Source organism: Accipiter gentilis, chromosome 2, assembly GCF_929443795.1.
Source record: "Accipiter gentilis chromosome 2, bAccGen1.1, whole genome shotgun sequence".
Lineage (NCBI taxonomy): Eukaryota > Metazoa > Chordata > Aves > Accipitriformes > Accipitridae > Astur > Astur gentilis.
Window position 1 is genome coordinate 17,673,358 of NC_064881.1, and position 27,771 is coordinate 17,701,128.

The 27,771-nt window shown below is 39.0% G+C and overlaps 1 protein-coding gene across 1 annotated transcript in view; it reads left to right on the forward strand.

The window, feature by feature from the left end:
* PREX2 (phosphatidylinositol-3,4,5-trisphosphate dependent Rac exchange factor 2) overlaps positions 1 to 7,883 on the forward strand; it is a 187,157-nt gene extending 179,274 nt beyond the window's left edge. Inside the window, exons 40-41 of the mRNA XM_049825355.1 lie at positions 1,293 to 1,360; positions 5,366 to 7,883. Coding sequence (XP_049681312.1) covers positions 1,293 to 1,360; positions 5,366 to 5,411 — 114 coding nt within the window. The 3' untranslated portion in view covers positions 5,412 to 7,883. The remainder of the gene's footprint in view (positions 1 to 1,292; positions 1,361 to 5,365) is intronic.
* The last annotated feature ends 19,888 nt before the right edge of the window (positions 7,884 to 27,771 follow it).

Consider the following 27,771-nt stretch of genomic DNA (forward strand, 5'->3'; position numbering starts at 1 on the left):
GTTGCATGTGTTGATCTACATAAACTCTGAGAACCTATCTGTGTGTAACCAGCCAGCCTTTTTCATCTTTTGTTTGAGCCTGTAACAGTGAACTAGTAATTTCTCAATTACCTGGGTACCAGACTTCAGTCAAGTGCAAGTTCTAGTCCTACTTGATGTATTAAATCAATGATTATACCTCATTTTTACATCATGTACCGCTGCCATTGCAGCTCTGTTTGGAACATAAATTATCTTTGATGTCGTACACCAGTCTAAGATCTCACTCTAAGAATATTTTTTGTTCTTTGTTATTTTCTCCTGAATTTAGATAGTACAGAAGGAGAAATAAAGGGAGAGTCAGTGTATGTATTATAGACAGAACAAGTAGTTTCCATCTCCTTTAAAATGTTAGAAAACACAGAGACTGTAAATCTAACAGATAGGTTTCTTTATGATGACTACTTTACATAAATAAAACTGCACTTTAAAGCTAGACCTCATCATCTAAAACCAAATTTTACTATGTTCTTTCATATGTTTAAGCTAGTTTGTTTGCAGAAGAGTCTGGTTTTTTTACTATTATGGTATATGAACATTGTGTATGTTTTATAAAATTCTTCCTTACTGGATGAGTCAGTGAGACAAAAGTATTTTCATTATTGTTTTTCAAACAATCAATTGAGGTACAGAGAGACCAGCTTCTCTATTTGACCCTGCTTTAAGCAGGCATGTTGGACTCGGGAAGTCCCTTCCAACCTGATTTTTTTTTTTTTTTTTTTGGTGATTCTGTGATTATAAAGGAAGATCAGGACCTGCATTTTTCTAATCCTAATTCAGTGCCTGAATTTAGGCCATTTTTCTAGATTTAAATAGAAGGCTATACATAGGAAATAATCTGTAATATTTGTTTGTTCAGAAGGAGATAAGTGACATTTCAGAAAAGAACTTTGTTTTCCATGCCTTCTACAAAGAATGATGACAAAAATGAAACAAATTGAAACAGCATGTGTTTGAATTATTTTAAAGCTTAAATGATAATTTTTTATGAAATCTTTTATGTTAGTAAGATATATATGTACGCATTTAATGACAAATGGAAAGATTTTGTCTCTTTTCTGCATATTTCTCTAAGTTGAGAATTCATGTACTGCTTTAACTTGTTCCCCACCTCAGAAGAGGAGAGTTGTTTTGGGACATGGAGTATATGTATTAATTCATTATATTCAGTAGTTATGTTCATCTGGAAAGCTCAGAAAACTTTCTAACTTGTGTTGGACTAAATTAAGCAAAATATTGTTTGTCTTTCGCAGGGTGCGAGAGTACAAAACACAGCCAAGAATTTAGGAGTGAGGGATCGAACGCCACAGTCTGTGCCAAGGTAACTGACAGTTTGTGTCTTAGACCATGATTTTGTCTAGTTTGTGCCAAATTCTGTCCTAGCTGCCCAAAAGCTAACAGCAAACAGTCACTAACTGGTGAGATTTGGCTTTTAATGTACATACAATTACATTCTTAGCCATACAATTTTACTTAAAGTAATTAGTTGCAGAAGTTAGGCTATATAGCACTTCAAAATCTGTGCATTTTTGAAAAAATGAAACCTAGGTTCATGTTAATTATGAAAACACTGGAGTAAGTCCTTCACCACTTGTGATGTTTAGTGGTTTTGGGGAAATATGCCTAACTAAATGCATAACCCCATTTTAATGAAAAACTATACTGCAGTATCTAAGCAAAATCATGTTCTAGTTGCTTTTAGAGATGGCATAGTCTTTCTTTGTCTCTTTCTGAAGCATCCAGCTTTTTAATGCTGTGATGGATTGCCGGTACCTGAAATGCTCCTTAACAAGCACAATACTTATAAATGAAAATAACCAAACAACAATGTTCTTAATTTTATTTTAAAGTCATTTTATTAATCCAGCTCTAATTTAAACTGTTTTTACCTATTTAAAACAACATTTTTTGTTGACTAATTACAACATTGAATGAGCTAAACAGATATGTGGAATACATAACAGACCCACTGTGGTGTTTAAATTTCAGTAAGGAAACAGGGAATTAGTAAAACCTGATACAGGTAACTGTGTATGAACACATATGCTGTCCATAGCCTCACAGAAAGACTGTCCTCTGGGTTCTGACTGCTAATACTTGGGAACTTTTTCTTAAGCTATTTGCTCCCCTCTTCTCAGGTGTCCCAGTTTCTCCCAGTAGGGAGTCAGGCTACTGCTCATGATTTACTTGTAACAAGTCACAAAATATTGTTCCATGCCTGTGCTCGATCTGATTCTAGAAAAGGAGTGTACCTTAAGTGTACAAGGTATGAGTAAATCTGAGCAGCAGCTGCCTTTCAGTTGCTGAGTAGCAGCATTTCATGGAGCGTATCTTGCATGCCCCATCAAGGAGATTAAATAAGATCCAACAAAAATACTGATTCTAGAGTAAACCTGTCAGCAATAAAGTCATTGCTCTTACCAGCAGATGAGGGTGTCCCTTCTCTCAGTCGTGATCAGGTTAGAGGCAATCCAGGACCAAAACTGCCTGACCAACTGTCTTGCATTGTGGGAACCTAAAGCAGTAAAATAACATTTTATTACAGTAAAAGCTGTGAGAAGCCTTTTCATATTTTGAATTATATGGTTCTGGCCTTAAATGGACTCTTCCTTCATGAGATAATCTGGAGACAGCCAAAAAATTCTTGCAAGCCAAAATTTTCCCACCTCTAAATGACATAGCATGGATCTAGATTCGCAGCTTTTGTGATAAAGGAAAAATCTAAGTTCTTAAGAAAAACTTGGCCACGAGACATTTTTTGGCTTTGCATCAGTTGAGAAAAGATTGCCTCTTTCCAGTGACACTCCCACAACATAGCAATGAAAAACTGAAGAAAAATTATGAGAGCACTCCTAGAATATAGAATAGACAGATGCATCCAGCACGCTTGCCAGTCAGCAGCAACAGCAATGTCACAGGAATATCTCATGGACCTCAGTGTTTGGGGCATTTGGTGTAACATGAGAGAGGTAAGTCAGGTAAGCCAGAATAGTCATAGGCAGGAGTGATACTTTTGATGTATAGGTAAATGATACTCTGGGTTCTCAGTTCTTTGCCTTACCATTACATTTGGTTCCATTTAACGTCACCTGACAGCGTTGCCAGCTCTCTGCAGCTGCCACTGTTTTCTGTCTTTTCTCAGCTGATCTGTTTGTACCATCTCAAATAGTTGTTCCATGTGTATTGACCCAGAACAGGCTGTTTCTGCTCTATACCGTCTTCAGCAATTATAGCTCCTTAGGGATTTATCCAGCCTTGTTAGTTTGCTTCAGAATTCCCCTACATCACTTGCTCTGAAGACAAGTAATCTTAATGATTACCATTTTAAGCTGAAGAATATACAGATGCTGGTACTTGGGGCTGAGCTTTTCTGCACATTGTTCCATAGAAATTAGATTTTGCTAAAACATCATCGAGAACTAACCCCACTGCAATTACTTAGATGAGACTTTGACAGTAATTTTATCTGTCTTTTGCCAGCTTTGAATATTACTGCTTTATTACACCAGCAGAATCAAATAACTCCAATAACCCCTGTTTATTTTTCTCTGCATACTTGTCTGCATAAAGATTAGGCCATCTTATTCTCTCATTGGTATACAAATATGAGATATATGCATGTTGGCTTATATATGGCTCCTAATGAATACACTGGTGTTTGTACAATGTGACCTTAAATTATCACATTTCTGAATCTGCCAGATGACAGTGTGGAAGAGCCCAATGGTCTTTGGAATATGTTATGGTGGAGGCTTGAAAGCAGGTTTGCAATTGCTATTTGGCTGACAGAACTGATGCTCCCTGTTTTTACCATCCAGAAACAATACTGCTTGATAACCACTCCTGGTGAGATTCAGAGAAAAGTTATTTAGCCGGTGATCATTGTGTGTTGTCAGCATCCCATGGGTTTTAACTCCTAAGGGAACTGAAATCAGAGAACAGCAGCTATCCTGCCCTGCTTTTGCATAGTCACAGGATGCTTTTTTTCTGACAAGATGTGCCTAGATGTTGAAGAGGCTTTCATTAGTCACAGGGGCAGCCATACACACTGTGCCTTGTGTTATTTCAGTATCAGAGTATCATGCCAAGAAGGCACCAGCCCATTGATCTTGAATTGTTTGTGGAGCCCAGCCACATGTACAGATTTTTGTTTTCTGTGTTGATTTGTTGTATGATTTTGAAATTTGTGATTAGTTAAAGTGGAGTCATATAAATTAATGTGATGCTTAGCAGGCAAATTTGCAAAATATACTTGGAAAACTCAGATACTCAGAGCATCTTAAATATCCTTAGCCCACGAGCCACTGGACAAGTCACTACCCTGCCTGTAGCCAGACCTGCCAAACCTGCTCTTTCTATTGCTTTGGTATTTCAATATCAGAGAGTCTTAATGTTAAGTATTAATGCACACGCTGTGTCATTGTCTCTTCATTTTTTGGCTTCTGATGCCTTTTCTCCTTCCAATGCCACACTTGGTCTCTTCTCTTTGCTATTCCTTCAGTGATACACTTTCCCTGAGGAAAATATGTAATCTCCAAATGAGATCATGTCTGTTGCTGGTTCTAATTACTGTGGTTGCAGGGGAGATACTGTATGCTGGACATAGTTACAGAAAGCCTGAGGTCAGAATGATTGCAGTTTATTTTCAGTAGTCCTAACATTAGGGTGGTTTCAAACACTTGTTAATAATCCACACAAAAGGGTTTAATAGAAGTTCAAAAGCCTTTATAAATGAAGGAGTGGCTATTTCAATCTTTACTGAGGTAGTCATTTGAACCAAATCTTACTGGTCTTGACTTCATACATGTAGAAAAGGGGTGGCGGGGGGAGAGTTTAAAATCTTCATGCTGGCGTGTCACATGTGTGACATCTGTCTTAAGTTCTTCAAACAGCATCAGTTTTATAGGGCACTGTTAGAGTGAGGTCTGACTGTGCCAAAACAAAACAAAAATGGAGGCAATTGCATTCACCAAGCAGCTTTTCCTATTCAGAAATTCAGAGGAACAACTGGTAATTGGGTTAGTGGAGACTTAGTTTTCTCCAAAATGGGGTATTCAGTGCAGAAATATTAAAACCTGACTAAACTGGAAAATCTTTATAAGATTGTTTATAGATGTGTGTTTTAATGATACCACTTTCAATGTAAACATTCATGCTCATGAATAAGATTTTAATGGTTTTATATCAATGTTATTAAGCGGAATTTAGTACCTCTTGTTTTGCAGTGCAGGAAGACTTAGATTTAGTTTGTGCTCCTTACATTTACCCATTTTAATAATGACCAAGCTCTCAGAATAACAACTGCTTTGTTTTTTGTCATTCTCAGGTTATACAAGCTATGCCAGCCACCACCACCTGTTGGAGAAGAATGAGAACTGCTCCGGAAAATAATCCAATAATGGACTTCAGGATACTGGGACTATGTGACAAAATCTAACTGCACTATAGCAGTATGTGCCTGGGGCTTTGATAAATAAACAAACCCTTTACTCAGGATAAAGAAAGAAATACCCTAAGTATTCTCTATTGGCATTGACTTCCAAAAAGCATTTCTGGAACCTGTGCACTCTGGCCTTACACCAGAACAGGAATCTTCCTTGGGAATTTTACACTGGAATCAGATTCATTTGATGTGTCTTGTTCAGCCACACGATAGGTATAGCCAGCAGCTTGAAAACCAATGTCTTGTTCAGAGAGAATGACTTCACTTGTACACTATACTGAAAGCGTTCTTGTGGAAGGAATAAAAGCCTGGATAAACTAGGCTTGATAATGAGCATGCACTTCATATGGGGCCCTTTGCACTGATAATCCCTTTTTCCCGCCATCATCGTAATTTCTCAGAATAATGACATTACTGTTTCAAGGTTATAACATAAATGAGGTTTAAAGATGGAAAACTCATCTCCGAATTGTGTTTAATGGCTGCAGGCAGACTGCTGCTATGAACGTGTGCTTGTAATCAGTAAATTCAGCCATGTCTTAAGCAGTCCGTTGTCATACTCCTTTAGGAGAACCTATATAGCGTATGAGATGAAGTTTTGCCCTTTTTCAGTTGTCATTATAATGAAGGAGAAGAAGGCTAAGTCTGATCTTCACCCATAGTTAGACTGAATTTCAGACTCTGTCTAACAGATATTTGACATGCTTGTGCCTCTGCATTTCAGAGGTTTCCAGAGTTGTATATATTCTTGTATAGCACTATATTAGCAAATCTACAGAAGGCGAGGGTGAGGCAGTATTGTTATGTTTAACTGGAACTGTCTGTGGTTTAAGTTGAAGCATGGTTTGGGGGTTTCATGTTTTATGCTACCATTTCCCGTATTTTATCAGAATTGTTTTGTATAGCATTTCAGTTCTTAGGAGCGGTAATTGTTATAGATTTATTTTGAAATTGTACTGAGTATTTAGAGGGCCCAGGGAAAATGTATCTGCATTTGGCTGTTCTTTTGGCCAAAGAATTTTCAGAGAAAATGCCCCCAAATGAGGTTTCGTATGTGAACACATTAAAACAAAACTATATTCTGAAATAGTTCTACTTGTAGCAGTAGCTACGCATTCTATTTGAGCGGGACATACACTGTCTGAATAAAATTTATTTTTTGTACAACAGCAGCTTATAGTTATGCTGTAGCAATCAAACCTTACAACATAATTGTTGCGTATTATCTATTTATGAAATCTTCAACAAATATATTAATCCATAATGAAATAAGTGAGAATTCAAAATGAGCTGTACTCTTGCAGAGAGTGTTTTTTATATAGGACATCTAGGGGACTTGTTACTTTTCTCCAAAGGAGGAATTAGAGCTCCTACCTTTTTCAGTATTCTTAATGTTTTTACACAGACTTTTAACTTTGCTAAGAAAATAAATATTTTTTATATATCCACAGATATATATGTCTGCGCATATATGTGATTTTCAATATGTACATATTTATGTAGTCATATCAATTACTGGTCCAATCTTACCTATAGAATGTTTGCCTGGAACTGTGACAAAGACATGTAATAATGAACACTTCAGTAACGATTTTGCCTTTGTGCTTCGAAGTTTATACCCTTTCATAGTTATTGGAAGCTGTGGGACTATAATCTTTTTGATTTAAGGAAAAGAATCCCCAAAACCAGAAAACAAAGTTTTACCCTTTAGAAGCTTACTCTTTTGCCTAGGATGACCTAATGCTTCTACATAAGAAAGAGTTACGAATCGTATATTTGCTATTCTTGTCAGGATCTCATATTTTTGGATGTGTTTTATTCAGAAAAGCATTATTAGCTAGGGTAATTCCTGCTCCAGGCAAAAGCGCCAAAAATATTTCAGTTTCTGCTTGTTCAGACATCGGGAGTCCAGAGAAGCCGTAACCGCCTCATGCCAAGGACAGTGCTGCTGTCAGCCCCGGCTGCAAGCTTGCATCTTCCTGTGAGATTCGCCCAGAGTTTTGGTTTTACTATGAAGCAAGTCATCTGTCAGCTGCATGGAGCTGCTAATCCATTATAATACAAAATAACCTACAGGACAAAATCTGTTGCATGCACACGCATTATTGTAACTAGTCCTCACCTTTTTTATTGCATTGAAAATGGTAGGGAGTGCAAATATGCCAAAATAGTCTCCTTGTATAATATGGTAATTGTCTAATTCATTTTGTTGTTGAAATCTTGGGGTAATAGACAATTTGTAAACACCAAGAGACAGATAGTTATGAGGCAGTCACTGGACCAAATTCTTTAACTATTGTTTAATGAGTGTGCATCAGAAATCTTGACCTCTTGTTTTTGTATCTAATTTTTGGTTCTTTATTCTTTTTTCCCCACATTAAAGGCAGTTTTCAAAAACTTACTCAGCACTGTGAGCTTCACTGGTGACCCGTGCTGCAAAATAAAGTATCGCTTTAGCCTGGTATCGGGGGGGCTGAGAAACTTAAGCCCTGGTTTTCTGGGATTACAGGTAGCATGTAAAGATAGGATTTCCAGAGGAAATTGGGCATAAAAGTGCCACTGACTGTCTATGGAAAGTGGGTGCTTAATTTCTCAAAATTTCCTTCAAAAGCCAGTGTTCGCTTGAAACATTGTGTAACTTTTCAAACTCCTTTTCTTGTCCCTCTGCTTTCAGAGCACAATGCACATTCTAACACATATGGCTTCTAGTAACATTAGATGGACCTTTAAGAAGCCCATTCTTAAATTATAAATTTACATATGTTCATTACTAAAGCTATTTATCTTGTTTGATATATGTAGAAGATTATTTGTTCCTTATGCAAGGTGCACTTGCAGAGTGAAAAAAATCCATTCTCATCACAGTATGTTTATCCTTTCATAAATTTTTAGACTTACAGATGACAAGAAGAGATGACCAAGAGCGATGATTTACAAGAACTGTAACACGCATAGCTTTTTAAATCTTTGCTTTTACAGCAACAGATTATGCAGTCCATTTTTACAACAATGTGTTGTACTGGTTTAGGGAAAGCATTCTGTATGTAACTTTTACTTTTTTATCCAAGATAAATGTAATTCTTCTGGGAATAAATTCAAGGACCTAGAGGCATACATTACCAAATACTGACTACCATGATTCAATGGTAATCTATGGGGGATGTATAGGAGACTTAACGGCTGGGAAGGGAGGGTTAAGGGCCAAGGAACAGCTAAGTTGCCATGGGGTTCATGCTTGGAGAAAACTTAGATTTTAAGGTAGAGCTGATGATGTTTGGCCTAACTTTGTAACCATCATCTATGAATAACAGGATGCTAAACAGTCTTTAATCTATGAAATGAGCATTGATTCAGTCCAGTTCCCCAAATAAAATATTTCATAACACTTACTTTCCTTGTAGATTGTAAATGTAAATGAATACAAAAATGTATATATTCCAGCTTCTCAATGTCAAACATTTTTGTGTTTAGGGGTCTATTTTAAAGTAAATATTCCTGCTATCAGCTGAACCAACCAACTAATGTTATGTCCACTGAGAGAGTTGCAATCTTTAGTGGCTTTTTACATGATTTTCACCAGGTTTTAGCAAATGCATCAGGTTTTCAGGTTGTTTTTTATTTGTTTCTTTTAATACAGTCAGTAGTGGTCAGAACTGCTCTTCTACTGTTTTAGAGCCAAAATAAACTTCAGTTGATGAGGATTTATAGTAATCATACTTCATTTCATTTGTTAGAATCCCCTAATGGAAAAAAATGAACCAGTTTTATTGATCTGGTTTTACCCAGAGAAATTCACAAGCACACAACAGTGATTTTTTGTTTGTTTTATTAATTCACTGTCAGATGTAATATGTGTGTATATATATCTAAGACAATTGCCCAAATGTGAGTACACACATCATGGTTAAGCATAATGCTCAAAAAAAGAAAGTATCTTTCATTTATTTTCATTTATGTTGTGAAATTGGTAACTGTAGTGTGTATATATATATGTATGTATTGTTCCATACTCTTCATTTTACAGCTACTTCATGGATATGTCTGACAGCATTGTACGCATATTTTGCACCATTTTTGTTTAACATTATGAAAAGAGGAGAGTTTCTTAAGCTAATGCATTGCCTTACGAATTTTATCTCTGTACTTGTTGATAAATGCAGGTAGTGCTTTTCTAATTGTACTCCAGCAGTACACTGGCATTGGCAAATTAGAGGCACAGTACATACCTGTCTCAGGATACCTGGATTTTTCATCATTAGGTTTTGAAGAAAGATACTGAACTCATATTTTTTATGCTGACAATTGTGTAGGGTTTTTTTTATATACTGTATATACCAATCAAGTTTTCCTAAAGAAAATGTATTATTAGGAATGTTTCCCTTTTCCTGCTAGAAGACATGAGTTTGTTTTCTTGTTATGTATGTATAAAAGAACACATTGCATGCACAGTCATGCAGCTGTCAACACCGGTGAGAAATTTCATACTGTCCAGAGGCCAATCAAGTAGTCATTTCTTACGTTATTCTCCAGAAATAACATCTCCATGCTAGAAATCCTATATGGCTAGAGTGGAACTACTTTAGAAATAACTTCTGCTTCAGTTTGAAAGTCCAATAGAGTGTTGAAAGTAGCTGAGACATTTCTGCAAGTACTTAGATTTGGACTTTCATGGGAATATCCACATCTTTTGTGGGGGGGTGTGTCCTATCTGTACCATGTGCCAGATTTAAAAGACTAAGCAGCCTTACTAACTTTTTTAACACCCTGTATATAGTGTATGTATTTGGTTATACTTGTGTTACACTTTAAAAATGAACTTAATTTCTGCATTGAGTATTGCACATGTTTTTCAGATGAAGAATATATTGTTTGTAACGTCTCATTAAGCACAAGAGAGCATTACTGCTTTGAAATTTTATGTTAAAGTACAGCCATATACGGAACCTCTCGGGGAGCTATTGTTTGAAAACAGTCAAACTAGCAGCTTTGTGGATAGTTGTGTTTGTTAGAAATAACCTTTGGAATGTAATGTTAAATATCCTTGAAACATGGATTTAAATTACTTTTTCCTTTTTTTGTAAAATGCCTGTGTAGCATACTTGGAATCAGTTGCTATATTGATTATGGGTTAAACTAATACTATGTACTTTTAGATCTATGGTTTATTTTTTTAGTCTACATATTAAAGACTGGAGTGGTAACAATGTATTACAAAATGTCAGATAGCAATAAAACCATTCATAGTATGGCCACTGCAAATCTCTTTCTTTATAAGCAAGAAATAAGTTGTGGGGGAGGGGTTTGGAGGTCTTTAACCCTTTCAGTATGGCTGCCCTAGGAATGCTGCTGCAGGAGAACAGAAACTAAACTTGCAGAAATAAATGTTTATAATAAGAATCTCTTCTGAGAACCCAGACCCAACTTACGTTCATTGCTGACAACTGAAGTGTATTTTTACAACCTGTGGAAAACTGAAGACTGCATGAGCAGTAGTCCCTGGCTTTGGGCAGCAGTATTTTGTGAAGGCTGGAAGAGACACAGGCATGAAAACCCCTTTCTGGACCCATGGTGCCATTACTGCCCCACAAAGGTCCAAAACATCCACCATTTCTGACATTCCCTTGTCTGAAGACCAAAGTGTGAAGTGGTCATCATCTGTTTGCTGCTGTGCACAAGGATAATGCGGCGAGCATGATGTAGAGTGTTGTACTCCCTGTGCTAAAAAACCCACCTATAAATGACTGATCCTTTAGAGAGATTGGGAACTATCTCCTAGCTACTGTTGGGATGCCAGGGGTTTGAGGAGTTGCACTGAATGTTTCCTTCATAGGACTGGAAGCTGGTGAAATACTAGACCTTGCTGAGCAGTTGTCTCTGTATGAAGGAAGTTCTGATTTCTACATGGTGGCTCTGATCAAGAACAAGAGGAACAGCGGAGGCAGCACCAAAAGTAGCTACAATGGTTTTGTAAAATCCCTTTTGTTTTCCATATTCTGCTAGCAGGGAGGAGGGTGAGGATGAAAGTATATCTGGATAACTAGACTTCAAAAGATAGATTACTTTTTTGTTTTCTTCTGTCCTACGTATTCAGCTCTCCATAATTTTGTGAAGGAAGGCAGCATGGAATTTCGGAGTAGTAGCGAGAAGCAGAAGTGACCAGATGATTTCAAATATGGCCTGCTTTTCTACCATTGTAAGTGAGGTTTCTTTTTTTCAGTGCTCCTTGTTTCTGTGGTCTTGACTTGTTGCCATATCAGAAATAAAGTCCAAAATTATTTTCTTGATCAGTGTACACAATGGGCATAAATAGTGCTTTGAAACAACTTCTGAGAAAGATATCAGTTACACCATGGTAGCACTTGGGTGTTCAGTAATTTCTCATCTTTCATGAGAAAGTATTGCTATCATCGTGATTTCAAAGTCTAAATATCTGCAAAGGGACTTGCCACACTTACATGTCAGAGGTCATATGAGGCACAGTGCGAGTCCATGATTCAAAAAAGATAATGTATCTTTGCCTCACATTAAAGTATGTGTCAGCTAATCTTTGAAAGTTAAGATGCTTCCTTTTAAATGTTACAGATAAACTTACTTTTACTATGTATTTGATTGCTTTTTTTTTTTTTAATGGCTCCTTATGTCATGCAGAAACAGGATGGATGATGCTCATACTTTGCTTATACTAATGAAGTGGAATTGCTAACAATTACTTCATTCTTGCTTGTAGAAATCTTGATTCTCTGAAACTTCTTTCCCTGATAGTACTTCATTCCTCCCCCCGCCATTTCTGTATACGTTTTCCTCTGTGGAGCTGCCAGGGTCCTGAGGGCACTAAAAGGCCCTAATTGCCCCAACCAGCCTCAGTTCTGCACCCACTGGCCATGGATCTGGGGCAGCATTTCAGCTCAGGCCTGGGCAGCTCCTGTCTCCAGCCTCACCTCCTGGGAGAACCTTGAAACCTGTGGTACGGGTAGCCTTGTCTCTAGTCCCATCTTCTTTCTGACTGGACTTTCTGGATGGACTCTGCACCCGATTCAGTATTTCGCTTTGTCTGATCAGAGCTTGCTGTTGTCCTGGTCCTGCCGGGGGGAGGCCACTGGGCTGTCTTCACCCACAGGTCCCGGCTTGTCCTCCTGCAGGGAGTGGACCTGCTCTTGCTGCTCCCTGCGAGGAACATCCAGTGCTGGTACAGGTTCTGCCACATCTAACGTACTGGCTTGTGTTGCATTAAAGCAGATTAATGGATTAGAGTGCTCTTAGGGGGGAAAAATGCCCATTTCCAGTCACAAGACAGATGGGAGGCCTCTTCCATTGATTTTGATCTTGGGACTAAGGGTAGCATCCAAAAATGCTCTATAGCCCTGATTTGGTGAAACAATTTGAAAATGCATTTCCAGAACATGACAGGACAGGGCAGGAGGGGGAAAGATATTGGTTACTGAGAAGGAGTGCAAGATAAGACAAGTGCTGAGCAGTGTCAACACAGCAATGAAATGTCCTGAAGATTTGACTTCAGTTTTTTCAAGTATTCAGCACAGTTGATGTGTTGTTAAACAAACAACTGCATCCTTTATAGAAGACGCAGTGTAAATTCTTACTATTTTGACTTACATCCAGAAATTTTTTTTAAAGCTCCAGATTTTAGCTAGTCATGTTTTGTTCTTGTTATTTGGATTTCTTTATCAGGGCAGGAGGGATTTTAACATCTGCAATAATAATTGGTGTCTTGCCTTGTGAAGCATTACTGTCTCTAAAAGTAGGAGGAAATTGTACTGGATATATTCTGGGAGCATAATCAAATAGAATCAAAACCTATTGGTGTTCCTTTTGCTTTCATTTAAATGAATAACCAAATTTTCATTGACTACAGAGAGTGAATCCATAATACTGGGACTATTATGCCTGAACCGGACTAGCTTGAATGCTTGTCAATGTGTTTAGTTCACCTAATCAATGAAACTATTCATGTCTCAAGACAGAAAGCTTGACTGGAAATGAGAAGCAGACCACATTTAACCAACTGGGTTTTGTCATCAAACAGCTATACAGTAGATCTAATCAAACCAATACAGGGCATGATTGCAAGCAAATGAACATCAATAGTGCATTAACTAAAGTCAGTGCATCAACACAAAAGTTAACGACAAAGTGTCACCCAGATTAAGGGAGAAATAATGTCTGATCCTGCTCAGTGCTAATATTGTAATACATTTCAAAATACGTTGACAATTGAATTCAAATTCAAGACAAAGTGAAGCTTGACTGAGTGTTTAGCAATATATTAGATGCTGTTCCGAAACAGGAAAATACATAAAGCTTTTATATATTAATCAGTCAGGTAGGTGTTTGGAATTTTGCCAGCACACCCTTGGTAGCTTGGGAAACATATGGAAATAATTATAATCATGTGCCAATTTTAAAGGACATTTGTGGGCCTGATACAGACAGAACAGACAGTAGGCTTTCATTTCTGGACTAGTTCCTATTGCTTTGAGAGAAAGCATTAATATTTGAAACTGTAGTGTGGGACTAAACTACATTATCTAGATACTCATCATGCAACAGTCATGAGGAGAAAGAGAATCTATTTTAGTCTTAATTCTTACCTTTAAAGAAACACAAATTCCCTACCTAATCATAGCTCCTATTTTTATTTCTAATGTGAGAAATAATCAGTGCCTCTCTACTGTCCTCAGTAACAAAGCAATGTGTTAAACAGGACTTCAAGACTTTTCCCTCTTTTTTTTTTCTTTTTAATTTAGTAAACTCACTTATTCATGGCAGGTGAGATGCCTTTCAGAGGAATAGTAGAAGTTAAGATTCCAGTCACGTGGATGTTACGGGCCTGTTGTGTCTTCAACACCTTTCTTGAAGGCCACTGTCTGTTTGGAGCTTCCTGCAGGAGCACTTGTCCCAGTGGTGAGCAGTCAGGCAAAGAGAGGACTCTGAAGATGGACGAGTGAGCAAAGTGTGTTCTGTTACGATGACTGTGGTAAAAATGCACCTCATTTCCATTGGAGTTTATCTACGATCTAAATGAGCTTAGAACAAAAAATATAGTTCAGTATAGTGACAGTAGAATATGATGAGCCTTACTGATGGTCTTTCATATATCTGATTGCTAGAAAAACAGGAAACATATTCTGTACCAGTTAGAATGAAAGTGGGACAACTGCTTAGATCATGTTTTAGAATGGTAATAAAGTTTGAATGTGAAGGGCAAAAAAAAAAACCAGTGGAAATCCCTACTTTGTCCCTAGGTATCCTTAATATTTAAATTTGCTTTAGGCCACATTAGATCAAAAGAATGAGGACGTATCCCTCATTATAATCAAGATTTTAATGAAATTCAAAGCAGTTGAAAATTTTCTCTTAAGAAGTAGAAAACTTGATATAAACTGAGGAACTTATTCTACTCTTCTTCCACTCTCCAAGTCCTATTTCCCTGTTTCCAAACACTAATAATCCCTGTGAACCTTCCTTAGAGCAGACTCGGTGGGGAGACCAAAGAATAAACCAGCATGGAAAATGGGCTCTGGTTATGTTCAAAGGAAAGAAAATCACAGGTGCCAAAGGCTTTTCAAATGTGCTGAGCCATAAACATTTTCTGTTTCATTCATGATGTATGTCACTGAGCAGGGCTGTTGGCGCAGTGCAGAAATACAAGTTCTGCCAGATTATTTCAAAGTTGTGATACATGGAAGTAGGTCTGCTTTGAATAAGGTGGGGTGAAATGGAAGAAATGTGATTACCCTTCTTGTGAAATTTGCTGTTTGGATCACATGCAAGACTGTTAATACACTGCTATGGGAAATAAGACTTTTTGCCAACCTGGATTTTAACAGTCTAGTGAAAAATAATCTGCTATCTGCATTCTGAGTGACAGTTGTGTAGTGTTTCAGCTACTGGGTAGTAGCGTGAAGGTGTGGGAGGACAGACCAGAGATGATGTCAAGGTTCCTCTGGCTTGTACTGTTGTTAGTCTGGTGCATCATTTGTAGCTTCAGCAGGAGAGATAAAGAATTGCTCCTCTTCTAGAGCACAACCAGGCCACTGTTGTGCAGTCCCAGGATAAGCACGTTCAACTGTTCTCAAGCAGAGTATAGTGTTTAGTTTGGACTAAAAACTTTTGATTGCCAGGCCAAAACTCTGAGAAGATTTTTATACCCTTTCAGCATATGGCCCAGTCTCACGTGTGTTAGATGTTATAAATCTATGTGCTTTGGATCAGGCCTGCTTTATTTCCAGATCCTGGAGGCACTGAGATGAGAGTTGGGTTCCAACCTATTTGCCTTTCAACCCTAGGCATACCCAGAGCAGAGCTACCGTCACTCAAGAGATTTTTCAGCCAGAAGGGAGGCATCTGGAGAGTTTAGGCAGACTCATAAGCCCTTTTGAGTAACACCTTTGGTATTAATGATTGACATCCTGGTATAGGTACTGAAGTTGTAGTTACCTAAAAGTAAAATCAGAAATCATGTCATGTTTTTCAAAAGTGACTCAGGGCTGGGTTATCAGGAAAAAAAAATATTCAGCCGGCATTAAGATATGGATCAAAGGAATTAATCCAGCTTTGGACTTGGATTCTGACATGCAACCTGGCTTCTATTCATTTAGTCACTGGTGTCAACAAATGCTAAGTGTCCAGGTATATCAATCACTTCTGAGAACAGAACTAATGCTCCTGTTCCATTAGCCAGCTCTGATAATTTCACAGTGAACACCTAAATTCTTCTGACTTATGGCAAGAAAAGTCTTAAATCCCTTCTATGAGACATTCGTATTTGGATACCTAATCATGAAGACAACCACTTGTTAAGATTTCTAAAGCCTAGTTCAAATTATTTCCACGGGAGTTAGGCATCAATATGCTTTTGAAAATCCCACTAGGCTATCTGTACCATTTGTAAAGAGGTAGCTTGAAGAATCTCATCTAGATGCATATAAAATGTAAGACAAAGGAGGTAATATTCATGGTGTCATAAACTTCCTTCAGAACAGAATTGAAATACCAATTCTTATAAAAAAACTTGATCTTTCATTTATGATTTTCCAGTCATAACAGCAGTGCACATTTTTTCATATTCACATGAAGTTCCAGTATTTAATATATTGTCACAGCAACAGCCTTTGACTTGTAGTTCAATTCAGTATGTATTTGTCTAATTTGGCTTGAGTCATTGCTGTAGAGACCTTTCCCCATAACTGCCAATCCCAGTGTACGGCAAGTTATACTTAAATTCTTACTGGCAAAATGATCAGTTGTTCAGAGATTCGGGTTTATATTCAGAGCTTCCTCTTCTCTAACCTTTCCAAATGTCTTTGAATATATAAATGTCTTGGCTAACCACCTAATGACAGGCTCTTTGGCTGGCTCCCACCCCCTGTGAACGTTATTACTCATGTTGTATTTGTACCACAGCTTCCTAGATATCTCAACTATTCAAAGATTTTTTAAAAGTGTGCGTAATTTGAAAGATCAGAACTCAAGTAAGTCAGTGTTTCTATTGAAACAGCAGGGATAGAACTAATCCCCAACAAGTATTCCCTGAGGATAATGAAAGGCACCATAATACTCTTAAAGAATTGTTATACAGTCATCATATTAATGCTATTGTTCAGTTCTCTAGATGATACATCATTCTTAGATCCATGTGGAAATGTTTATACATAGTCTCCCTGTCCTACTCCAGGATGGTAACTAAGTTAGGAAAGGAGGATAGTTCGTGACCAGGGCAAGGAATTAAGAAGTCTTGGATCAGTTTCCAATCACTAACATGCACTTAGGTATTTACTTAAGGTAAATACTTAATGCACAGAAGCTTTTCTGCTTCAACATCTGTAAAATGCCACTAATACTATTCCTTCAATATTTAAGGTCTTTCTGTTTCTGTTCTCTCTTTCTCTATATAAAAGGATGCAAACGCTGCTTACAAGCATCTGTATCCAAGTTTTTGATGCTCTTAATGCCAACCAACCTTTAAAGTCATGATATTTGTACCAGTAAAATTCCGTAGTCAACCACCTGCCTGCCTGCTTTGGGGCATCCCCAAAACGATGCAAGTCTCTATTGTTATCTAGTAAATCATTTAAGCTCTTTGGAAACACAAAGTAGATATTCTCCAGCATATTTTGCTAGCAGGAATTTTCTTAGAACACAAATGTTAGATCAGAGCTCACACACAACCTTGAGAGTGAAGGTGGTATAGCCAGGTCACCCTCCAGCAGGTAAGCGAGTCCAGCCCACCTGTGTTTATTGATTTTACTACCAGTAAAGCACTATACACAGTTACATGAAAGTGGGAGAGGAAGATCCGTGTCCTCTGGACTTTCTGGGGAATGCATAACTTTTCAGAAGCACCAACTGAGAGGGGGGTGCACTGCTGAATCATTCAGTTCTTCTGGCAGAGGCTTCCATGAACAGATGAACCCTAATTATTTCACCACATAACTATAGATTTTTCCTATAATAAGGGCTTACATGGGCCAGACATGCCAAGTCAGGTCCTTGCAATACTCTTCAGGCTAACTATTAGGATGGTATTTATTCTGAAGCTATCAAAAGAGAAGCTATGCAATTTGCAGAGTCTATAATTCTGATGATGATAATTAGCTCTGCTTTGCCCTAAATGTTCTAACAAATGGGTCATTTGCAACAAAATATGTTCGGCGATATTTCTGTATTCTGTCTACATAGTGAGCAAGACAAGTAAAGTTTTACATCAGTGTATTAATTATTTAGCATGTTCTCATTCTCTAAGCATCCAGAATCTTTTTTTCTCAAGCGCCTCTAAATTACCTAACTAGGTGAGGAAGAAGAGAACAGCTGAGGAGGAGGGGGAGATAAGTAAGCTGGTAAGATGAGCAAGCTCTTTATATAGAGGCCATGCTCAAAACCCAGTAACATTGATAGGAAAACTTCTTTTGGCCTCAGGTGGCTTTGAAGGAGCCTTCATTTGAATGAGATCAGACAAAGCTCTCACTCCTACAGATGAAACTAAAAGAATGACCAGAATGGCAGTATAAAATCTTTCCAAGTTGATTTCTCACATTATGTAGGGGTTGGAAGCTGGGCAAGTACACAGGCCATTGCATATTCAGGAAAAATACATGCTAATCTACGATGTACATTACTTTTAACGTGGAGGAAAAACAACTATGGAAGAATTAGAGCAACAGATTTATCTTTCATATATCTGTAGATTTGAACAGGTTTTGGATTGTATTCAGGGTGATATTTTTTCTTCATAAAATTTGCTCACATAATGACATAACTTTGTAGTCTTATTATGACTTGGGCTGAGTAAGTTGTATAAATTGTAATTTTGTAATTCTGCAAAGAAGGATATGGAGGCTTTAGCCATTGATACCATTCAGAAGCTATATTAAACATACGTAGTTGATTGCCACAGTGTTGTTAATGCTGAAGGGGTTTCTGGGAGCAGGATCACACCTACGATCATGAGAGGAAAAGGTGTTTCAGAATTTCTGCCATTTTTTGTTGGTGGCAAGTATTTTGAAGAGCCCTTGAGGATGCTTAATGTGCAAAAGTGTCTTCCAGGCTCAGATGGCCAAGCTGACAGTGGTTTAAATTTAGATTTGACTGAGCCTTAAAGTGCATGATTGTTTTGATTTGTTTGGAAAAAAAGTCTCTACAGCGTGTACCTGGAACAAAAAATTCTTTCTACTTTTTAGTTATTTAGGGTTCTTTAGATGCACACACTGTGCATGTGTGAACAAGTTGTGAAACAGGAACAAAAAGTTTCATATTTCATCCCAAAGAAAGATTATGCAGGATAGGAATCAGAAAAAGGACTATATTGTCAATATGCTTTTGCTTTTATGTCACTGCAGAGTACTTACTGGGAGAGTAATGTGTTAATGCATGTTACCTCTTAATTTCCAAAATTAATTTAAAAAAAAAATCCAGAGACTGTATATGTGATGTTCTTAGGACTGTTTAGCTTCATTTTTTTTCTGAAATTTCCTTGACATGGCTATTTGGTATCCAAAGAAAAAACAATTTAGCAATTAATTTTCAACAATTCTTCAGAACTTGCAATGAGAAAGTGAGGTAGAAGTACATGTGCTTGAGGAAACAATATATTTGTAAAACATAAACACCCAAAGCCCTGCCGCCCCAACACGTAGGTAGAAAATTCTGTATGGTTGGATTACAGTAAGAAAAAGCAAATGAAGCAAAGAAATGTGAAGAATTGGGAGCTTCTGTATACTGAATGAAACTTTAATTCCAGGAAGAAGGGGGGTCTGCTTTGCTGATATATTTTCTTCCCCCCCCCTCCCCCACTGGAATTTATGCAACACCAAATAGCTTTATCTGCTGTGGAAAAACCACTAATTTTTATTTTCTGTGATAAAGAACGTATTAAGAATCTCCTTAGGAGAGAAGGACTATTGACTACTGAAAAACTTTCTGAATTACTAAGTACCTGGGACTGAAATCACTAGAACTGTATGTAGGACTGGTATTGATAATTTGGAGTAAATTCCTGTACTTTTAGTTAAGCACTGAAAATATCAGGGGTCACCCTTCCTAGGAAAAAAATTAAAGATGCTTTTTCATTGTTGCACAGTTTTCAAAATTCTCAGACATGTCTGCTCCTACAGATTCTACTCTCTGAAGGATGTTTCAGGGCTCAAACCTCAAGCTTAAATTAAAACAAACACAGGGGTAAAAATCTGCTTCTTACCATTTTTCATTTCAGTGGCTGCAAAAGGAAGTCATTCCAATGGAAGCAGGTGAGCTGTCACATCTCCTTATGTCTAGAGGAGTTTGGAGGGAACCATGTTCAAGTGGCACTAGCTTAAGTTTCTTGCTACCTGTATCTCAGAAACAACTCAGGGCTGGCATTTTTTAAGCTGTGAAAAGGTTGAAAAATCATTGTGACTCATCAGTTGAGAAGACCTACTAAGCATTACATAAAGCTGTAAGATGGAAAAACTGCATCAATCGTTAGTTTTTCAGACTCCATTTGGGAGTGTCTTATAGAGCTGAACATTGGTTAATGAAAACTAGAGCTTTGTTCTTTGCAGTAGAGACAGCTATGTACATCTGAATTAGATGGGTGTTATTGCCTTTGGAAAGGAAAAAGAAAAGAGTACATTTGGAGCCTCAATAGACTAGAAATTTGCTGGTTCAGTGGTTCCAGAGGCATAAACACCATCCTTATATGGATCTGCCTCTTGTGCTGTTTGCAGTGTAAGTGTTAGCAAAGATATTTCTACTTGGCTGTATTGAAACAGTGGAGAAAGGGGTAGTTAAAGACTTGGTGTGTTCGGCTCTGACTGATGCAATAATGTCTCAAGTAACTCCAATTTCAGTCCACCTTTCTGAAATACCAGCGGTGGTACCTATCCAGAACATAAAGATGTTTCTTTTGGATGGCAGTTACGATACAGAACTGAATCGGGATTTCAGCATGGTCCACGGCCTCTTACAGGATGCAGAAGTACTACGCATGGTTTTGCATGTCTAAGTCGAGCACTGGATCAAAGGCTACTTAAGCCTTGAGTGAAGAATAATAAGATTTAGGAGCGTGAGCGCTTAACTTATTTTTGAGAACAGGACATATCAGCTGAGTTGGTGAGTCTCTGCAGGGCTGTGTTTTAAGGAGTCAGAGTATTTTACTATTAGCCTTCTTGTTTAGGCCTGTAGTAAAAAGCTTCTGAGGAAAGCCTTTACATAGCATGATGGCTACAAATATAAAACCAAACTACAACCATTTCTACAAGATTATTCTGGTAAAATGAGGCACTGTCAATATTGCACCTTGCATCTGTGCTCTGCTAAGTATAATGTAAAAAACATTTTGAACACTCTTACTGTAAAGGCTTTTTTTGCCAGACAGGAGGTAGAATTTTCATTGATACTCTAATATTTTGTTAGATTTGTGACGTTGAGAAGACAGAGAAGATTTATATTTTGTACTTAAGCAAAACCTGCTGTCATTTGGAAGTTTCCTTTTCTAAAAAATAGATACAGTAGTAGAAAAAAATAATGCTTATGCCGTTTTATTATGGGTGATACTCTCTTCTGGAGCAACTCCATAGACTCCAGAGGTCTTACAGGACAGCTGGACATGCTCATTATGACCAGATTTTCAGTAGTACTGAAAACCAGAATTTTTACTGATTTCACCAAGATCCTTGTGTGTTCACTGAAGCAGACAGTTCCATCTTGGTGAAACACTGAAAATGAAAAAATAAGGCTTATTGGCTCATTGAGAGACTTCAAAATTCAATGGGTACATAAGAAATTTTTTTAGAAGTAATGTAATTAAACCATTTTGAAAATAGAGAAGTGCAATAGAAGAAAAAATCCAAATAATGAAGCCTGCTATCAAGCAATCACAGAAACTCATCCTCTCCTCCAAAATAAGATTTTTCTAGAACAAGCCTCAATAAGCTGTTATTGCTTTGATTTCTATAAAGGATAGCTCTATAGAGAACAGTGTATCATGTAAAAAATCAAATCAGCCCTAAGTTTTTTTTTTATGTATTGCCAAACTTAGTTCCAAGCCTTCTACAAACCTTTCGTGAAGAAAAGTGCTGCCTTAAACATTTGAGGTCAACAATGGGACAGAATCAAACTAGGATGAGAGTTGGCTCTGTCAAACTTAAAAACAATGAAAACACTTTTATAAAGTGTTTTGCTTTATTTTGGATTTTGTTTTTAAATACCTCAGCATTTTCAAACTTTGTCTGACTTCATATGATACTTAAGTGATGGGAGTCTTCAGAGAGGGCTTTGAAAATCTATACTTTAAATTCCATACCTTAAGGCTTTGATACAAGTCATACCTTCCAAGGAATGACCCTCCGCCCCCAGCCATGCTCATAACTGCATGCTGCAAAACTAGAATACTGGTTTCTTAAGCAGCTGGTACATGCAGCAATACAGAATACTGTGCATTTCCGGAAAGAAGAATGTGCATTCGTCATATCTTTACTTTTCCAGGAAGAAGTGGAGAAAAGGAGAAGGCTTCAGCTCCAGACACATCAATCATCAGGCCCATGATTGTGAAATTCAAGTTGTCCAAGCAGTGGGTACTGGAGGTCATCCTGGAGCAAATCCACAGTTAGAATCACTGAAGGTATGGGCCTGCCATAGCACAGCGACTGGCTACCTGAGGAGCTCTATAAGGAACACGAGTGCAAGAGGTGAGGGACATTAGAATAAATCTAACAATGCTTCTGGGAGCTTATGAGGTTTCCTCTCATACCTGACCATCATGCTATCATGGTGGCCTTCCTTTTGGAGAAGCCACCACCCTCACGCCTCACCTTGCTTACTTAGGGTTGTCAGTGGGGCCAATGCTGTCTGACACAGCCATCGATGGGCTGACCAGTGGGATGGTGTGTACTTTCACAGCACACCTGTGGATGGCACCAAAACCCGGGGAGTGGTAGGTGCGCTGGAGGATGGGGTGCCATTGTGAGAGGCCTTGATGAGCTGGAAGAATGGTCCCATGGTAACCTCATAGAGTTCAACGATGGCAAAGGAAAAGTCCTTTACGTGAGGCAGCAGTGCAGGCTAGGGTAACTAATTGTCTAGATGATAGCTCTGGAGCCAAGGGCCTGGGGACTGTAGTGATGAAGCTGGTCACAAGTCAGCAGTTGCAATGAAAGCTAACCACATACTGGGCTCTCTTAAGAGTGTAAACAGCAGATCAAGTGAGTAATCCCTACTTGGCACTCAGGAGACCACAGCTGGAGTAGTCTGTCCAGTTTCAAACCCTCCCACCAGTCCAAGAGATGTCTACAAACTGTGGAGAATGTAGCAGAGGGAAGACAGGGCTGGAGCACAGGGCACGCAAGGTGAGGCTGAAGGATTTGAGCTTGCTCAGCCATAAAAGGGGGTTGCAGAAACAAAGCCTGATTCTTCTGAGAAATGCAGAGCTGAAGCACAAGATGTGGTGGTCACAAGATAAAATATGGGAAATGCAGCGTCAGCAGTGTTAAGGGAAAGAACATTTGTCACCTTAAGCACTGGCACAGTTTGCCCAGGACAGGCTGTGAAATCCATCCTCATCCTTAGAGATTGTTTTGGGTTTGTGTGGTGGGGTTTTTGGTAGCAGGGGAGAGGCTACAGGGGTGGTTTCTGCGAGAAGTTGCTGGAAGCTTCCCCGGTTCCAAGTCGGACCCGCCTCTGGCCAAGGCCGAGCCCATCAGCGAGGGTGGTAGCACCTCTGGGATAACATATTGTCGTGGGTTGACCCTGGTTGGATGCCAGGTGCCCACCAAAGCTGCTCTATCACTCCCCCTCCTCAGCTGGATGGGGGAGAGAAAATATAACAAAAGTCTCGTGGGTCAAGATAAGGACAGTTTAATAAAAAGTGATAGCAAAGGTTGTGCGCGAAAGCAAAGAAAAAACAAATGATGTTATTCTCTACTTCCCATCAGCAGGCGATGTCTAGCCGCTTCTCGGGAAGCAGGGCTTCAGTACGCGTAGTGGTTGCTCCGGAAGACAAAATGCCCCCCCCCCCCCTTCCATCTCCCTTCACTTAGCTTTTATATCTGAGCTGACGTCATATGGTATGGAATATCTGTTTGGTTAGTTTAGGTCAGCTGTCCTGGTTATGTCCCGTCCCAAGATCTTGCCCTGCCCCAGCCTGCCATTGAGGGGGGCAAAAATGTTGGAGAGACAGCCTTGATGCTGTGCCAGCGCTGCTCAGCAGTAGCCAAAAGACTGGTGTGCTATCAACACCTTTCTAGCTACTGATGCAGAGCATGGCACTGTGAGGGCTGCTATGGGGAGTATTAACTCCATCTCAGCCAGACCCAATACACATATTTAAGAAGGGGAACCTACAGAGAGTAATGGGATTGGAATGTGAGAGGAACTCCTCTGCAGACACTGAGGTCAGTGAAGAAGGAGGGGAGGAGGTGCGCTGGAGGAGGGGATGCCCCTGCAGCCCGTGGTGAGACGGCAGGCTGGCAGGCTGTCCCCCCCAGCCCACGGAGGGGAGCGGGGGAGCAGATGCCCACCTGCAGCACGCGGAGGAGCCCACACTGGAGCAGGGGGATGCCCCCAAAGATGGCCGTGACTCTATGGGAAAGCCCGTGCTGGAGCAGCCTGTGACTGAAGATCAGCCTGTGGAAAGGACCCACGCCAGAGAAGTTTGTGAAGGACTGCAGCCCATGGGAAGGACTCACGTTGGAGAAGTTCATGAAGGACTGTCTCCCATGGGAGGGACCCCACGGTGGAGCAGGGGATGAGTGAGGAGTCCTCCTCCCCCTGAGGAAGAAGGAGCGGCAGAGACAAGGTGTGGGGAGCTGACCCCAACCCCCATTCCCCGTCCCCCTGCACTCCCGGGGGGAGGAAGGAGAGAGAACCGGGAGTGGGGTTGAGCCAGGAAGGAGGGAGGGGTGTCCCTGTTTGTCTTGACTCACAAACATTTCTTTGTATTTTCTCCTTCTCATCCCACTGTGGCCAGGGGGAAGAAGTGAGCGAGCAGCTTCATGGTGCTTTGTTACCGGTTGGGCTTAAACCACGACAGAGATTTTCAACACTCAGCTGGAAAACGCCCTGAGCAATCTGATATATCTTTGAAGTTTGCATGGCTTTCATGTCTTCTCTGACCTAAATTACCCTGGTTGCTGAATCAATTGCCACTAGATGAAAGCCTCAGACACCAGCATGTTCCTTCCAGACATATTGACCCCAGACTGGTTGCCAGCTGATCAGTACAAGCTAAGGCCTCTAGGCTCCACAGGCTTCCTGAAGGTGCTAGATGTGGTGAGCCGCATTCTCAAATACGGCTGTCTGCCTCTGAAAATTCTGGACAGGCTTCCTGGTCATGCCAGGAGTGTTGAACCATGTGACTTCAACAAGCGGCATTGATCTTCTGGACTCAAATTTCCTCTTTGTGATAGGGAGCCTGGCTAGAATGGTGTCAAATGTGGTCAGTGGTCAGAGACGTGAGCTGCTGATGGAAATGTCTCCTCTATGCACTGCAAGTTTTCAAACACTAGTTCTTGCAGACAGTTGACTATCTACATAGCAACGGCTCATGTTATGCAATGCTAGAGGCTACGGAAAGCCAGATACACTTCAGATGGCATGGACTCTTGAGCAGAGCAAGAGGGGCAACAGCAGGCAGAAGTTACTGCTGCACTGAAGTTGGTAGCTGTGGATACCTCTGGCTGTCTACTGCATGATGCTTCACCAGGTGTCCCATGAGAGGCCTCTGTGCAGGTGTGGAGAGATGCAAGGTAAGTGGTATGCCAAGCTGCACTGCAGCGACCCGGCAGCGTGGATGAAGTCAGTGTGCTCAGAAAAGCACTAGTCTTGAACTTGACCTTACCATAAGTGGTTGGCCTCTTCACACTTTTATGGCTCTCAGAGATGATGCAGACACATATTTCCAGTTCTTTACATGCCAAGAACATGACTACATACCACTTACCCAATTATTGCTATTGATTTCAAATATATGGTGGATGTGTCCACAATTTCATTCGACTGTCAAATGAAAGGCAAAGAAAGATAAAGATTGAATGTTTCATCACTTCCGGATAAAACTATTCAACCACAAAATACAGTAGAAAGGTGAATGCCATTTTGAAACTAGTAACACATTTTCAGTCCTTCTCAAATGGCCCTGGACACCTGCATGAGAACTGAGAGGTTTCATTTGCTGTAGTAAAGGGACTTAGAAAAAGCATAACAAAGAGCACAAGGAGGAGGAACAGGAAGTCCCAGGCTGCTAACTACAGTCAAGTACCATGAAATAGTTGCCTACAGTAGTTACTTGAACCATGAATATTACATGACTTTTTGACCAAGTCAGAACTTCTTTACTATAATAAAAAGTTTCAACCCAAGAATGTATCAAGAAAAGGGTTGTAACTCATCTTCTAAGTTTTAGGGCCTAGGTGTGAGATGGAGAACAGAATCCTAAAATAAAGCATTAAAAGAAGATAAGGTATGCATATAAAAAGGAGAAATATTTGAATACTTAAGTTTTCTTTGCCGCCAATAAAAATATGAATGGGATTCCTCAGGGGAATGCAGAGATGGAAATCTGGCTAAAATATAGCCTCCCCATGAGGACTAGAAGACTTTGCTTCCTCCCTTTTTGGAATGGTCTTGGTTACCTATTGAAAAATTAATAACAGAATACAGAGATAGCGATGATAAAGAACACATGCTTTCATCCCCACAGTGTAGCAACCGGTGACAGCACAATGATTCAATGAGATTTAGAGAGCCAAGAATCATTAGAGGAAAAGCAAAGAATAAATGTGCTTTCCTAGAAGAAAACAGCATTGTTTTCTTAACTGAATATTCTATAGAAAACTGTACTTTTTGAAAAAATGTTGGTTTAGTCTACGTACACTTTTTCTGTTAAACCTTTTTTATCAGCTTTTCTTTTTTATCAACCAGAAAACAAACTATTTCTTTCTTTCTTCTTCTTTTTTTTTTTTTTTTTTTTTGTAAGACTAGAACTGAGTTTCACGTGTATTGAATGCTGCTGCAAAGAGGATGGGGATTTTTTTCCCTCCATGTCTTTTGTGTGAGAGATCTCAAATAGCAGAGGAAAAACAAGTGAAACTTAGGAAATGCTTTCTATCATAACGTGAAGAGCTGGAATAGGAAAGGTATGCAGTCACACTGCAGGTCTTAAGGAATATATCTGACAAACATTAGGTCACAAGTGATACAGATGTAGCTGATTTTGCCTTTGGACCAAAGAATGGCAAAAGGACTTCTTGAAAACATTTCTAGCCCTAATTTTAAATGTTTTTATGACATTCTAGTATGAACCTGAGCTTGCCTTGACCTATAGGCTGATAATGAAACACAGTCAATGTTCATTTTGTATCATTTGTGGTTTTGCACATCTGCTGGCATCAATACAAAAAAGCTCTTTCTTTACTTTGAATGTTCAAAGTCACATTTTGGAACTGATAGCATCTGGTCATTTAGAACAAACATAAAACTTACTTCAAAAGCAACCATTGCCATAAAATTTCTATTCTAGACCTGAACAAAGTTATTTTGTTTTAATTTCTATTAATGTAAAGTTATGCAAAATAGAAGTTAATCATGAAGATACCCACTTTCAGCTGCTATAAATAAGAATGGCATTATTGAAATAAATTAAACCATTTCTGCCTGCTGCAAGAAGTTATCTGATCATAAGTATTTTGCTACACAACTGTGTGTGCATTACAGAAGTAAAATTATTGTCTGCCACTGCTTTTGGGAAAATTATTACTATCTTACCTACTAGGATTTTGAATAAATTGGGGAGAATAAATATG